The 13,758-nt window shown below is 41.2% G+C and overlaps 2 protein-coding genes across 2 annotated transcripts; both read left to right on the top strand.

Annotated features, from left to right (window-relative positions):
* The first annotated feature begins 1,957 nt into the window (after window positions 1-1,957).
* On the top strand, window positions 1,958-7,444 carry rybpa (RING1 and YY1 binding protein a). Its single transcript, XM_027017903.3, has 5 exons — window positions 1,958-2,107; window positions 2,569-2,694; window positions 5,139-5,690; window positions 5,861-5,953; window positions 6,353-7,444. Exons 1-5 carry the CDS (start codon window positions 2,082-2,084, stop codon window positions 6,600-6,602), a joined length of 1,047 nt encoding a protein of 348 aa, XP_026873704.2. The 5' UTR covers window positions 1,958-2,081; the 3' UTR covers window positions 6,603-7,444.
* A 993-nt stretch (window positions 7,445-8,437) lies between these two features.
* eif4e3 (eukaryotic translation initiation factor 4E family member 3) lies at window positions 8,438-13,583 on the top strand. The gene is made up of 7 exons (XM_027017939.3): window positions 8,438-8,767; window positions 10,251-10,323; window positions 10,702-10,796; window positions 10,959-11,019; window positions 11,197-11,263; window positions 11,421-11,576; window positions 11,959-13,583. The coding sequence occupies exons 1-7, from the start codon at window positions 8,586-8,588 to the stop codon at window positions 12,003-12,005; spliced, it is 681 nt and encodes a 226-aa protein (XP_026873740.1). The 5' UTR covers window positions 8,438-8,585; the 3' UTR covers window positions 12,006-13,583.
* Window positions 13,584-13,758: the final 175 nt, after the last annotated feature.

Here is a 13,758-nt window from a genome sequence, read left to right as displayed (position 1 = left end):
ATGCGCATTGCCAGGCTTCAGCTGGAGTGGTGTAAAGCATGCCTCCAGTGGTCTACGGAGCAGTGGAAACCTGTTCTCTGGAGTAATGAATCACACTTCACTATCTGGCAGTTTGATGGACAAATCTGGGTTTGGCAGGTGCCAAGAGACCACTACCTACCATAGTGCATGGTGTTAACAATAGATTTTGGTGGAGGAGAGATTAATGGTCTGGGGCTTTTTTTTTTTTCAGAGTTTCGACTATAGTTCCAGTTAAGGGTAATGTTAATGCTACAGCATACAAAAGACATTTGAGACCATAACATGCTTCCATCTTTTCAGCAACCGTTTAAGAAAGGCCTTTTCCTGGTCCAGCATGATTGTGCCCCTGTGCACAAAGTGAGGTCCATGGTGTGGTGTGGAGGAGGGCTCTCAGATCCACTAACAGTAACACGTTAGTCATGCTCGCTACCCGACTGCAGAGAGCCAAGCCATCCTTTTCCTGCCATGGTTTAAGATTGAGAATTTCTGAGGACTGACCTGAGGACTCTTGATAATCCAGGCACATTTAAGAAACTCAATGTTTGGATTGCCCTTTAATTAAAAATCTTAATGTTTTCTGAGCTTTATTTTCTAATATTTTATCTCAATTTATTCAATTTAATTATATTCCCACGGTATCTTCAAAGCACTTTATAAACTTTGTTTGAAAATGTGCAACATAAATAAATCTTATTGTTGTTATTGTTAATCTCCTTTATTTTGTACTGAGGTGTTTAACATATATGTGATGGTCAGGTGTCCACATTTATTTGACCATACAGTGTGTGACTCAATGTATGGTTCTCTTCTGGATCAGCAATCAGATATTACCCATTCTTACATTTTCTCAGAGATCATACTCTATTTTCTCTCATCCCACCCAATTCTGCAATATTCTTTTAGGAGAGTGCATATTAGGTTGGTCCCAGTGTCTTGGTTCATTAGATGTCCTAACAGAAACCATGATCACAAGAGCATCAAAAGAACACACTAGTTCTGACTAGGCTTGTCTGCTTGGAGATAATTGTATTATGCAATTTCTCTCTCTCTCTCTCTCTCTCTCTCTCTCTCTCTCTCTCTCTCTCTCTCTTTTTTTTTTTTTTTCTTTATTTCTCTTCCATCTCTTCTCCATTTCCATCTTTCCTTTTCTTTCTTTCTATATGGATTTATCTTTATCACTCTAATTCAGTCTAACACCCAGTCCTTAGTGTAGGATTGGGTCTTGGATTTTCCTGTTAGTACTATATAGCAAAAATCAAATTATGATAATATTTGAATTGCTTATATGTTTAGATGTTTATTTTTCTTTAGGCTCTAGGGTAGTAATAATTCCTATTTTTATGTAAGGCATATAAGTCATATTAAAAAGTGCCTCTCAAGTCAAACTGCAGCAAACAGAGTCGGCAAAACAAACAAGTTGCCGTGTACAAAATCAGTTAGGTAATGTATTAGATTAAATCATAACTTTGTACGATTACCTAACAAATAACTATCACAAAATCAACTTAATACACACCTTAGTCCATGAATCAAATCTATTCTCTAGTGGATCAATCATATGTGATCTTGGGCATCAGAGCATGCATTTCTTCTTATTCAATGGCCCATGTTTTTACAGAGCAACTATGTGGGTCTTATACACGAACATTCATAATATACGAGCTGCCTTCTACCCTCTTGGGTTTTCATCTCGGAGATTTGATTTGCTTAGATTTTCCACGGATATCGGTTCATTTTCCAGTAATAAGGTAATAACTATGTTCATACTGACATATGCGTAATACTGTGCTCATCCCATTAACAAATTACTTGTTCTTTCTTTCTTTCCCCTTCAACAACAACGAACTTAATTGTCTACCAAATTTACTAAAAATCATTTGGACTTTTAAAGCGGGGAAAGTTGTGATTGGACGCGGACGCGATCACGTGACGGACAGACGCCCTGCGCTGCATCGGTCAGCGGGTGCAAGTCTGCGATAGCAGCGGCTGCGGCTCTGTCTGGATCCCGCACTGTAAATTACAGAAGCCCACCTCCTCTGGAAGACCGTGCTTCTCCCATTATGGGCGACAAGAAATGCCCATCCAGGTATTTGACGGAATCGTCTTTCCATTGTATTTTTTTTGCAGTTCCCTGTGTTGCGAAGGATTCATTTGCAGCGGGTTGAAGTCTAGATGTTTTTCCTGGTCATGTTAAACGGGGAAAAAAGCGCAGCCATGGCGGATCATGAGGCTTGCCTTATTCCCGATAGCCCGGCTATCCAGTTTTAGACAAAGGAATTTAGGAGACGCCTCGTCTCTTCTTTTTCTTTGTGTGTTTTTTTTTATTATTATTCGGCACTAGCACCATTAATGTCTAGACGCAGCAAACGATACAATACAGTTATTAGTGATCCGGTTGTAGTATACGAGATCGTAAGTTGCGCTTAAATTGCTACTTTTCTCCATGCTGAATTGCTTGGCTGTCACGCAGATGAGGAGACGCGTAGGTGAGTGACGGGTTTTGTAACAAAACACAATATCGTGGAAAATCTCTTTTAAATCCCACAGGCCAAAAAGACAAGCCAAGCCCTCTGCAGACGACGGATTTTGGGACTGTAGCGTCTGCACCTTCAAAAACAGTGCAGAGGCATTCAAATGCAGTATATGTGATGTGCGCAAAGGAACATCTACAAGGTAAAGTTCTTGTTAGCTGTACATCAGGAAGACTAAACACTACATGCTCCGGAAAATGGGGAAAAGCAATGTTATTATGTAAATGTGTGAACGTCTTAATAATTTCACTTGTTGACTTGCCACATGCTTCCTGATCAGTGTACATTGATGTCACGTGATGTGGGGGGTTTTTTTTTTTGTTTTTTTTTTTGTTTTTTTTTTAATCAAACCGCTATGAAAATGCAAAATGTTGGGTGAAGAACTACTTTTTCAAACAGACAACTAAGGAGACTTCTTAGTGGAAACAAAGGAGCCAAGCCATGAACTGGGCTTTACCTGCTGCAAACGATGCTTCTGTCACAGAGAGCTGTGCAGCAAGGACTTAAACTGGTTCAGTAAATCAGGCCGTTCCTTTTATGTTTGCCATTAAGATGGAAAAGAGCACATGTCTTTTTTGCCAATTCATGCGATGTGACCTTATATATCGTAATACATTCTATGCACAGAGCAGAATTCACACGACATAACCCTCCCTCCCCGAAACACGCAAGCATTTTCACGCATCTCTGCGTGTGCTCGACCTGTTTCATTGCACTGAGTATAAAGCAAATTATTTTCCATTAGACTATGGTTTAAATGCTGACATTTATCTGAAAAAGTAACCCTCTTCCTGTTCAAAGATTGCTTACGTGACCACCTTTAGCCATGTCTTAATACTTGGTGTGAACACATAGCTAAATACTGTGTGAAGCTGTCAGGGTGGGGAATCTGCCAGGGTGGGTGTTGGAGTAGGCAGGTCTCACCAACCTGAATCCTACCCTGACGAGTGGGTAGAGAAAGCAGAGCTGGTGTAGTATTTCCAAGTCACGGCCACTGTTAAAGGCAAGGGCAGCAGTGCATGCTGGGATCAGCTGCTTGCAGGAGCTGGCAGGGCACCTTATCCATGCCTGTACAGGCGTCTGTCTGTGCCTTTGGTTTGTAGCAGCCCTGTCCAGATCTTATATGTTCTTTGTTCAAATTCCAGCTTATACCTTTTTTGACCATCATGAGGAAAATGTTCATGGTTTTCAGGTTTTGAGGTCTCTGTGTGATTAGGAGATTTGGTTATAAATTGAACTTGGTTAAGACTTAGTTTGTTAACAACATAGCTAGAATTTACCACGTCTCTGTCACGACGGTGGGAACGTCTCAGTCCAGTACAGCTGAAAACAGAACTATATTAAAACCAGCCCCACTCCTGGCTGTGCAAGAACACACTAGTGAATTAGAAAATGTTTAAGATTGTAGTCCAGATAGGTTTTCCTTCAGCTATGTCTTTAAAAATAAAGAGTAGAGTTTTTGGGGTTTGAATTGTCTTGGTTCTTAGCCTTGATTGCCGTCGTATTCGTTGTACAGCTGAGTTGGCTGTTCAAGTGTTTCTTGTTTGGTTGCCTCTGAAAAAAGTAAACACAGTGTTCTGCATTTTTCAAGAATATCCAACCTTGCCTCTGTGTCTCTGAGTCAGACATCTTTGTTGATAGTTTGGCTGTACCAAAATATGCAAAGGCCAAAAGAGCCATGGTGCTAAACAGAATAAGGGTTTTAGTTTTGCTCGCCGACTGGAATATCACTCCAGGACCAGAACAAGATGTATTTCTGCCCTTCCCCGGTATCACAGTGATATTGAAACAGCTGAAAGGGACATTGCTGTAGTCATTCAGACAGAAACTAGGAACAGTGTTTTGTATTTTGTCTCTGTATATAGATGGGTCTCTAGCTATTACAAAAAGTATTTGTAAAATTTCTCTTAAAATTCTGGATACGGTTGAGGGGTAGGGGGTGTAGGAGATGTTTCCACTCTGGGGCACTTGAGAGTGAATTAATTTCCAGTTCTCTCTTTTTCTTCTGTCCCGTGTTCCTTTTTTGGTGTTCATTTCAGTGCCGGGTACTATAATGCTAATCTTGGCCTGGTACTAGTCAGAGGACTCTGCTAAAAGATGCATAGCCTGACAGGGCCAGTGTGTATTCACAGGGTTACCTTTCCCTGGAGTCTGAAAATACCTCAGATACGTTTCAGCAGCCATTGTGTGGGAGACTGGTTGGCTCACACTAGCGAGCAGGAGCATTTAATAGAAAGAGAGGAAGTTCAGGAGGAATGGGCAGAGTTAAGAGTGGTTTCTGGTCATTGGTAGAAAGGCCATGTCCCAGACTTCCAATCGGATTGTGTAGATGTTACAAGCCATTCTGTATTCTAAGATCAGGGTGATACTGATAGTGGGCAGCCAGGGTTAGCCATACTGAGAGTGGGAAGTACATTAAAAGACCAAAATAACAATGAGGCATGGCAAAAAGGGTTCCTTTTTGCACAGGAAGGTTATGTTGCGGTTAGCATAGCACACATACTGATACAACAGCCGCATGAAGAAGGGAAAAAAAAAACAGTTTAAAAAAAGCTTCTCTAAAAGTGTATTTCGCTCCACCTTTAGAAAACCTCGAATAAACTCTCAGCTCGTGGCGCAGCAGGTGGCTCAGCAGTACGCCTCCCCTCCCCAAGCCAAGAAAGAGAGGAGGGACCGCACAGACCGGGAGCTGCCCGACGACGACCACTACGACATGGACAACTCGGACTCGGACAGACCGAGCAGCGTCCACCCTGACTCAGACCAGCCAGACAGGCTGGCCCCGGAGTGTGGCCAGGCCGACCGGGGTCACGCGCCCAGAGACAGGAGGCAGGAGCGTGTTGGACTGGACAAGCACCAGCAGCACCAGCTCCAAGCTGACAGGAGGCTGGAGAGGCCGGCCCTGGCCCAGGAGCTGCTGGCCCAGGGGGAGCAGCCTCACGCGGGACTGATGGATAAGGTCCAGCCACACAGGCAACACATGGACAAGGAGCATGTCCACGCTGACCGCGAGTCCGAGGCCCAGGGTGAGAAGGAAGACCTTAAGAAGGGCAAGCTGGAGAGGACGCTTGTGGACAAACTCAAAGAGAGGGAGAAGGGTCTTGCGGCCAGCAAAAAGCCCGCTGCTAAGAAGATGAAGTAAGTTGTCACAAATAGGACTATCTTTGTAATTTTTTTTTTTGTGCAGTGTGTGGCCTTGTGGATAAAGATGGTCTTATAATGTTTATTTTTCATCATGTACAGTACATCTGAGCCTTCGATGTCTCGATTTTTGCGTTCAAACAGCTTGTCCCATTGTTTGTTCTTAGGCCCAAGCACATTCATAAAGGTCCTCCTAGTGAAAGGAATAGCTTGAAGTCTGGCAAATCAGCCGCTAAGAGCAACAAATCTCTTATTTCACGGTAGGTTAATGCATCATCACACATGCTGCTATCATTTTATACTACATTATGGGATTACATTGTTAATTGTAAATCATCATTCCAGTTGTGTACAAGGAAATTATGAATTACTTACTAGAAGCTCCAGTCACTACATGCCAAAGCCAAACTGCTACTGTGGAAGAAATAGTCCTGAACTTACTTAACATAGAGCAGTCTAAACCCACATAATGTTTTAATGGTGGCTGTCCATCTTGTAGTGTTGTTTCAGAGCCTCATGTTGCAGTATCCGAAAGCTAGCATGCCAATATGGAGTTTTCAACCTGCGGTGGCTCAAACCACGTAACTGTAAGACGTAAAGGTGTGGTAGTGTTTTGAGGGTGTAGTTCTGTGCTTCTGTGGTCCATGCTTTTCCTGCAGACCGAAGCTGAAGAACATAGACCGGAGCTCGGCTCAGCAGTTAGCTATAACGGTGGGCAACGTGACTGTCATCATCACAGACTTTAAGGAGAAGACCCGTTCGTCCTCCACCTCCTCCTCCACTGTGACCTCCAGCGCTGGGTCTGAGCAGCAGCACCTGAGCTCCAGCTCCGAGAGCACGGACAAGGGCTCGTCTCGTGCCTCCACGCCACGCCGAGACCTCGCCCCTGGAAACGGCGAGGTCCTGTAGAAAGGTGTTGGTCTGGAACCCTTGACGCTCGCCTTCAGGAGGCTCACCTGTAACTGATATACTTTACCATAAAAGGATGAAGGATCGTCGTCATGCATGGAGACCGTTTCCATCTTGATATTCTGCCACAAGCTTTTCAGTGGTCTAACGCATATTCCCATGAAAGGATTGTAGATTCGTATGTTGTGGAATCAGCATTATTGAATGGACGTTGAAATCCACTGAATATATTTGAGCCTTAGATCTCCAGTTTTGTGTGATTTCTCTACACTAGGACAATTGCCTGTATGACTTTGGTGATTCTCCTGCAATCCCCAAACAATATTATGCCACTGTATATGTTAGTTGGAAGGTGTTACAGTTAAGAGAGGACCATTATATAGATCCAAGAGAGACCCTTCTACTTGTTATTTCTCAAAGTAATGCCTGTATGCATAAACTGTGATAATGGGGACAAATAATATAGTAAATGGCCAAATTTGAAATACAAACAGTGAACAGACTATTTAGTGTATTTATTTAGTGCAAGCAATTCTGTTCTTGTGTATGATTTGTAACCTTAATTTACTATGTAAAGATGGTTACATATAATTAATACTTGTCTTAATATGGATTATTCCTTTTATGTTTATTTGTGGTGTATTTGGTATTTTACACAGTTCTTTTCTTGTACTTTTGACATCTTATCCCAGTTATTGCGTGTTAAAATATAGCTATTATCACGTGCACTATTTCTCTCAGTGCTGCTTGGTCATTTCTTCTGCCTCAGACTGAAGTCTGTGTTTCTGAACTTTGCTTGTGGCCTAGTCTTCATTTCCAATAAAGTTACTGCGTTTGTTTAATCCGGCGTCTCTCAGACTCTCTGCCTGTTACTATGGGAGGTTGAGGTCATTAGCAATACCACCACTTGCCTTACTATGTTCTATGCCTGTGGATCCTTTTATGCTATTGGCAAGTCATTAAGAGCTTCCCTTAAACTAACTGAGGTCCAAACCAAAGACCCACAACATTGGTTATGTGCTCTACCACTGGCCTAAAAGACCATATTTGTCCATAATTCAGTATGTAGTAGTAGTAGTAATATTCTAATCACAATTTCAAACAGGTCATCTGCTTTGAAGATTATATAGTTATGATTTTCTTTTCTTTCCATTACATATTTCACTCCCCTTTTAGTGCTTTACCACCACACATTTCTATAAAATGGAGGAAAAGTAATGACATTATTAATACAACTAATAATTGTAAGCAAATACAAAGATGGAAAATGGCTTTAGAAAGTTAATTTTTATGAAACCTGCCTGTTCCATGATTTATTTGAATAAAACATTTTATTAGAATTAAAAACTTTTCCGGTACACAAATGCAGAATGTGCTGTAATATTGAATACCCTTTGATTAGATGATGAATTACTTATTAATTGGATGTCCTTCTTTCTCAAAGAATGCATGACCCAATGTGACCTTGAAAGGCTTAATATTTCATCACAGTGCTAAGTCTACAAACCTGTTTTTGGAGTGTTTCATTTAACCCCGACTGAGCAAAACTCTTTTTTGTCACACGGTCTGTGGCATTTCATTCACATTTGAGATGACCTCTGACCAGACTTCTATACTGAGATTAAAATCCGCGTGAAGACAATATTATTACCCAAAAAGACGTTCCGTACAAAATCACCCTAACAGAAAATAATGATTCGCCGAAAAGAAACAAAATCCTAATTAAGAAATAACTTAATTAAGCATACCCCATGCTTTTATCTTGAAACACCAGCGTGGTAAGTGACGTTGGGAAAGAATATCCGTCTTGCAGCTGCGGGCTTCACACTTCCCCAACGCGACTTTGTTGTTGTTGTGTCGGTGACGCGGCAGACGGTCCGTTCGAGCGGCGGGTGAGTCCCCGTCCGTCACGTCGCTTTCTTCGCGTGTGGAAATCGGCTCTCTCATACAATCCTTAACCTCCGTGGGCAGTTTTAAGCGAAGATGGCGGTTCCTGCAGCCCCGAACCTGCAGATGAGCACGGCAAGACAAAGCAGCCCCGTGAACGCTTCTGAAAACGACATCCATATCGACGAGAGCGAATTGGAAAGCATCACGAACAACGTCGAAGACAGTAACGTTACTTCGCTCCCGCTGCACTCTCCATGGACGTTTTGGCTTGATAGGTAGGATTACTGTTTATAGTTTGCTACTGCGATACGGCCTGTATCCGTACTAAGGGTTGGATATTTTAGGCATCACCTGCAGGGAGCTTTTGAAATGTCAGCTACTAGATGCGTGCTTGCTAACAAAGGTCCAGGCCTAGCTCGTCCCGCCGCTTCCTTATCAACGCAGGCGCAGCACTGTTTTTAGCAGGTGCGCTAAGTCAGTCAGACGTTTGAGAGTTTCAAACACCCAATATAAATTCACTTTGAACACAGAAATGGCAGAATTGTGTGATTTGTATGCGTTTCATTTATCCAGGCTCTGATTAGCTAACTGTACCGCATAGCTCCGTGAGATCGAGTTAGCCGGCTAGCTAGCTATGCGGTACCGCTACAGCTAGCTAGCCGGCTAACTCGATGTAGCGGTACCGCATAGCTCCGTGAGCTCGAGTTAGCCAGCTAGCTAGCTGTAGCGGTACCGCATAACTAGCTAGCCGGCTAACTCGATGTAGCGGTACCGCATAGCTCCGTGAGCTCGAGTTAGCCAGCTAGCTAGCTGTAGCGGTACCGCATAACTAGCTAGCCGGCTAACTCGATGTAGCGGTACCGCATAGCTCACCGAGCTATGCGGTACCGCTACAGCTTGCTAGCTGGCTAACTCGGTGTAGCGGTACCGCTACAGCTAGCTAGCTGGCTAACTCGATGTAGCGGCACCGCTACAGCTAGCTAGCCGGCTAACTCGATGTAGCGGTACCGCATAGCTCCGTGAGATCGAGTTAGCCATCTAGCTAGCTGTAGCGGTACCGCATAGCTAGCTAGCTGGCTAACTCGATGTAGCGGTACCGCTACAGCTAGCTAACCTAGGTTAGCTAACCCGGCTAGCGACAAGAAAACTAGGTCGAGTCGCACGTCACCTGTACATGATAATGAGTTGTTTGTTACTTTACTGCTGACTGTTGACTTCAAATCCTGAACAAATTCAAACAGCTGGTATTCAGTTGGGTTTTATTGTCAGTTACTTTCATTAGTGTTGCTTATTTAGCGATGCTTTGAATATACCAAATATGCAGTGTATACTAAGTGTTTTTATATATTTATTGTTAAGGCTAAATTTATATACCCCGGTTTTTCATGATATTGAATGATGTAAACAACTTTATTTAATGAGCTTTCGCTGCGTTGCTGTAGTCTCTCTGGTTTTGTCCTTTTATTTGGTTGTACTGCAGGACAGCCAATATATGTAGTTACCTTTGACATCTAACGTTTGAAGTAGGTTGAGTAACTTGAAGCAAACCTTTTAAATATTGGGATATTTAAGGCCAGGGCTTCGGAATGAACTGCTAAGCGTCGTGAACAGAAAGTAGTTTTTTTTAAACATTTATTTTCCTTATTAGTAGTCTAAAAAAAGTTGCCATAGGTATTTGATTTCATATCATTTGTATGAAAACATATCAGACGTGTCACTTCAGCAAAGACTAACTGGTTATGTCGGTGTATATCCCAGGTCATTACCAGGGACGACAGCAGCAGAGTGTGAATCGAATCTGAAAAAGATCTACACAGTCCAGACTGTTCAGGTAATTATTGGCAAATGCATAGTTTTTAGACCCTTTTGGGGCATACAAGTTGTTTTCTGGATGCATTTTTTTCTTAAATGTGTACTGAGAGCTTGTGAAACAACGTTTAAAAAAGCATTAACAAATAAAAAAAGTATAAAGCACTAAATCATAATTAGGAGTATGAAAAGCTACTGTTATAGATACACGATTTATCGCATGTGTTCAGGCTTTTAGCATTTCGTGTTTTAGAGGGGAAATTTGTTTTTTTTAAAATTCTGGTCCATATGCAACTGTTTTGTCCCATTGTGACCCAAAGAGTCAAGATAGAACCTTCAACCTTCTGAAATAAGCCACCATGTTAAGCCTGTCATTTTGTCCTCTTTTGTTTTTGAATAGAGCTTCTGGAGTGTCTACAACAATATACCTGCTGTGTCCTACCTCCCTTTGAGGTGTAGCTACCACCTAATGCGAGGAGAAAGAAGACCACTGTGGTAAACTTAATCTAAATCATAGTACACTTGATTATGAAGTGTGAAATTGTGGCGCCAGTAGTCTGAGGCTCCTTATATCATCTTATGGCTATGAATGTTGAGCTTGAGGTTTTGGGCATGACTGGTTCTGGTGGCAAAATCTTTCCTTTGCTTACTATGTAGGGAGGAGGAAAGTAATGCCAAGGGGGGGGTGTGGAAAATGAAAGTACCAAAGGAGAGCACGGTAAGTCTCTTCCCTGGAAAAAAAACGTAATCTTGTTCAAGCTTCAGAACTACATAGTGTTACCATGATTGTACTTCAGATTTAATGCTCGGTGGGACACGACGTCACCTTTTTTTCTGTGTGCATTTTCCTTTTTTCTGTTTGCCGTCCGTCCCCTAACCATCACCGTGTTATCAGTCAGCTGTATGGAAAGAATTATTACTGGCTACTATTGGCGAACAGTTTGCTGACTGTTGTGCATCAGGTGAGCTCTCTATTGGAGAACGAGCATAACAGAGGTTTTCAACTGTTTTCCAACACGTTCCTAAGAATGTTATTGTTTTTTTAAATTTTATTTTATTTTTTATACAAAAATTTTTTGTATTAAAAATAATTTCATTCTTGGATTTGCTTACTTTTAGAGGACGAAGTTGTCGGAGTTAGTGTCAGCGTGCGAGACAGAGAGGATGTGGTTCAAGTTTGGAATGGAAATGCATCTTTTGCTAACGAGGCAAACATCTTAGGAAGAATCTATGAACTACTTCCACAGATATCATTTAAAGCAGTATTTTATAAGCGTAAGTTTGAAAAGCATACATTTTCATTGGTGTTTAAATATTTAGTAGTTTAATAGCAGCAGAAGTTGCATTACAATTTGGAAATCTCATTTGCAGCCTTTTAATTTTAATTTAGGATTTGAGTAAATATAGGATAACATTGAGAGAAGGCTGTGTTTATTCTACGCAAGTGTGTTTCTAGTAGCTTTTAAAATTTTGGGCTAGTTAGTCCAGTGACAGAAAAACTCATATAGCCCATAGTGCAAAAACCCGTGCACATATAGTCAGTTATCTTTAAATGCTTCTTTTTTTTTTCAACGAAATGCTTGCACCATTATTTATAAAGTGCAAATTATTTGTGCAATTGTAAAGATTGCTTAAGGTCTTCATGTCCATCTTTCAGCACACGAGGAACACCATGCATTTGAAGGTGGTCGCTCAAGACATTAGCCATCTTTGCACAGTCAACGGCTATTTTCTTTTCACTCGTTCATTCTTGGACTAACGTTAGGAAATGGACTAAAAAGGAGATCACACTTTTTTTTTTTTCCTTTTTTCTTTTTTTTTCCTTGCCTGATCAGAAGTATTTTCGATATTTTATCCCACGAGAACTGAAACGCACTGTTACAGCTCCTTTTTAATTCTAGGTATTGCAGATGGTGTCTCTGTGTTCTCTTGGCAAATTGAGGCGATGTGCTTCACATGCAAGTAGCATAATGTATTATGTTTTATCACAACAGAGTGAAGTTGCCATGGCCTTTGTGTTTTTGCTCTTTTTCTTGGGTCGTTTGGTTGGATGTTACCCCGCGACATAATTGCTGCTTGTCGGAGCATGTTCTCTGCATGTTAAACTTGACATTTCCTCAGACACAGAGCTCCACTGTGCTTTTGGTTAGCTGTAGTAGCCGTAGAGTAGTACCTTAGCTGTTATACTTTTTATGCAAATGTGTTGCACATTCTTTTTTGGAGGGTTTTTCTTCTTTTTTTTTTTGCGTGAAGCCTGAAACATAAATTTGTCCCCTATTTACTGAAACCGGGCCCTGTTATTTGTGGGATGTGGTCGGCGCCCTTCGGTTCATTTTGTTTTGTGCTAAATGTAACATCTTCTATACACTTCATTCTTGTCCTTGTCAGAACCATTCTGGAGTGGTTAATGTATAATGCAGTTCAAATATTTTCATAGTGTAAAATAACTAATTTTCAGCCATTATATCAAATGTTCTTTGTTTTTATGCTTTATCTTGTCTGAAATGTTGGTAAGTATATTTTATGAGAGGATGGAAGTTAGTGTAGATACTGTAAAATTACGAAGCTGACAAAAACCTTTGTAAACATTTGAGCATTGAATGAATGTGTTAGTTTTCTGTACCAAAGAGACGCCCCCCACTGCACTTGTGTTGTAAATTGTAAACAATCCCATGCCACCGTCCTTGTCTCTGAATTGGTATGTTGAAAACATGCACATGAGAAGCAATGGCTGCACCCTTGCCCTGTCAAAAATGAGTAAGTTTAGTTAAGTCCCGTTAGTTTGTAGTTTTTTCCAGACACAAAGCTGATTTTAGCTGTTGTCAGTTTTAAGTGTTTCCCTTGGTGTATTTGTTTTCTTAATGTTAATTTTTCAAATCAAAACTGTAACTGCAAGACCTAAATTATGGCCTGGGTCATTTATGTGAAAATGCACTTAAAGCACAATGATCAGTCTAATTCTAATGGGCAAGGAATCTTTACATGCAGCAACCTTTCATATAGCAGCTTTTCCAATGTATTATAAATCTTCTTATGAGACACATGTATTGAAATGATAATTTTATTTTTATGAGCATTTGTGTCTGTAATCCAGGGCTCCGTCAGGATGTGAGACCTCAAACTGATCAATCTTCTGGAATGGTGCCTTGTGTTCTCCCAGGGTTTCACTCATAGAATATTCTGTTTTATCTCTATATTTAATCAGTTATAATGTAAATTGTTTTTTGCTTATAGGTTTTGAAATATTGAATAAATAAAAACACAACTTTTGAGGATCTTAAAGTCTTATTGTTCTGTCACATTAACATTAACGCCGTGATAAAGTGCTTAACTGGTTTTCGTGAGCGGGCCACTATAGTTGTAGTTTAAGTCTATGCCAGAGAGTGGCGCACGTAATACAGTTTGTAAGGGTCTGGTCGCAAACCCCCCCCCCCCCCCCCCCCCCGCTCGGCCTCCA

The sequence above is a fragment of the Electrophorus electricus genome, chromosome 24, assembly GCF_041902795.1.
Source record: "Electrophorus electricus isolate QZ-2024a chromosome 24, ASM4190279v1, whole genome shotgun sequence".
NCBI classification, from domain to species: domain Eukaryota; kingdom Metazoa; phylum Chordata; class Actinopteri; order Gymnotiformes; family Gymnotidae; genus Electrophorus; species Electrophorus electricus.
The sequence above is the reverse complement of the archived record's forward strand: the minus strand, read 5'-3'. Positions and strand labels throughout refer to the sequence as shown.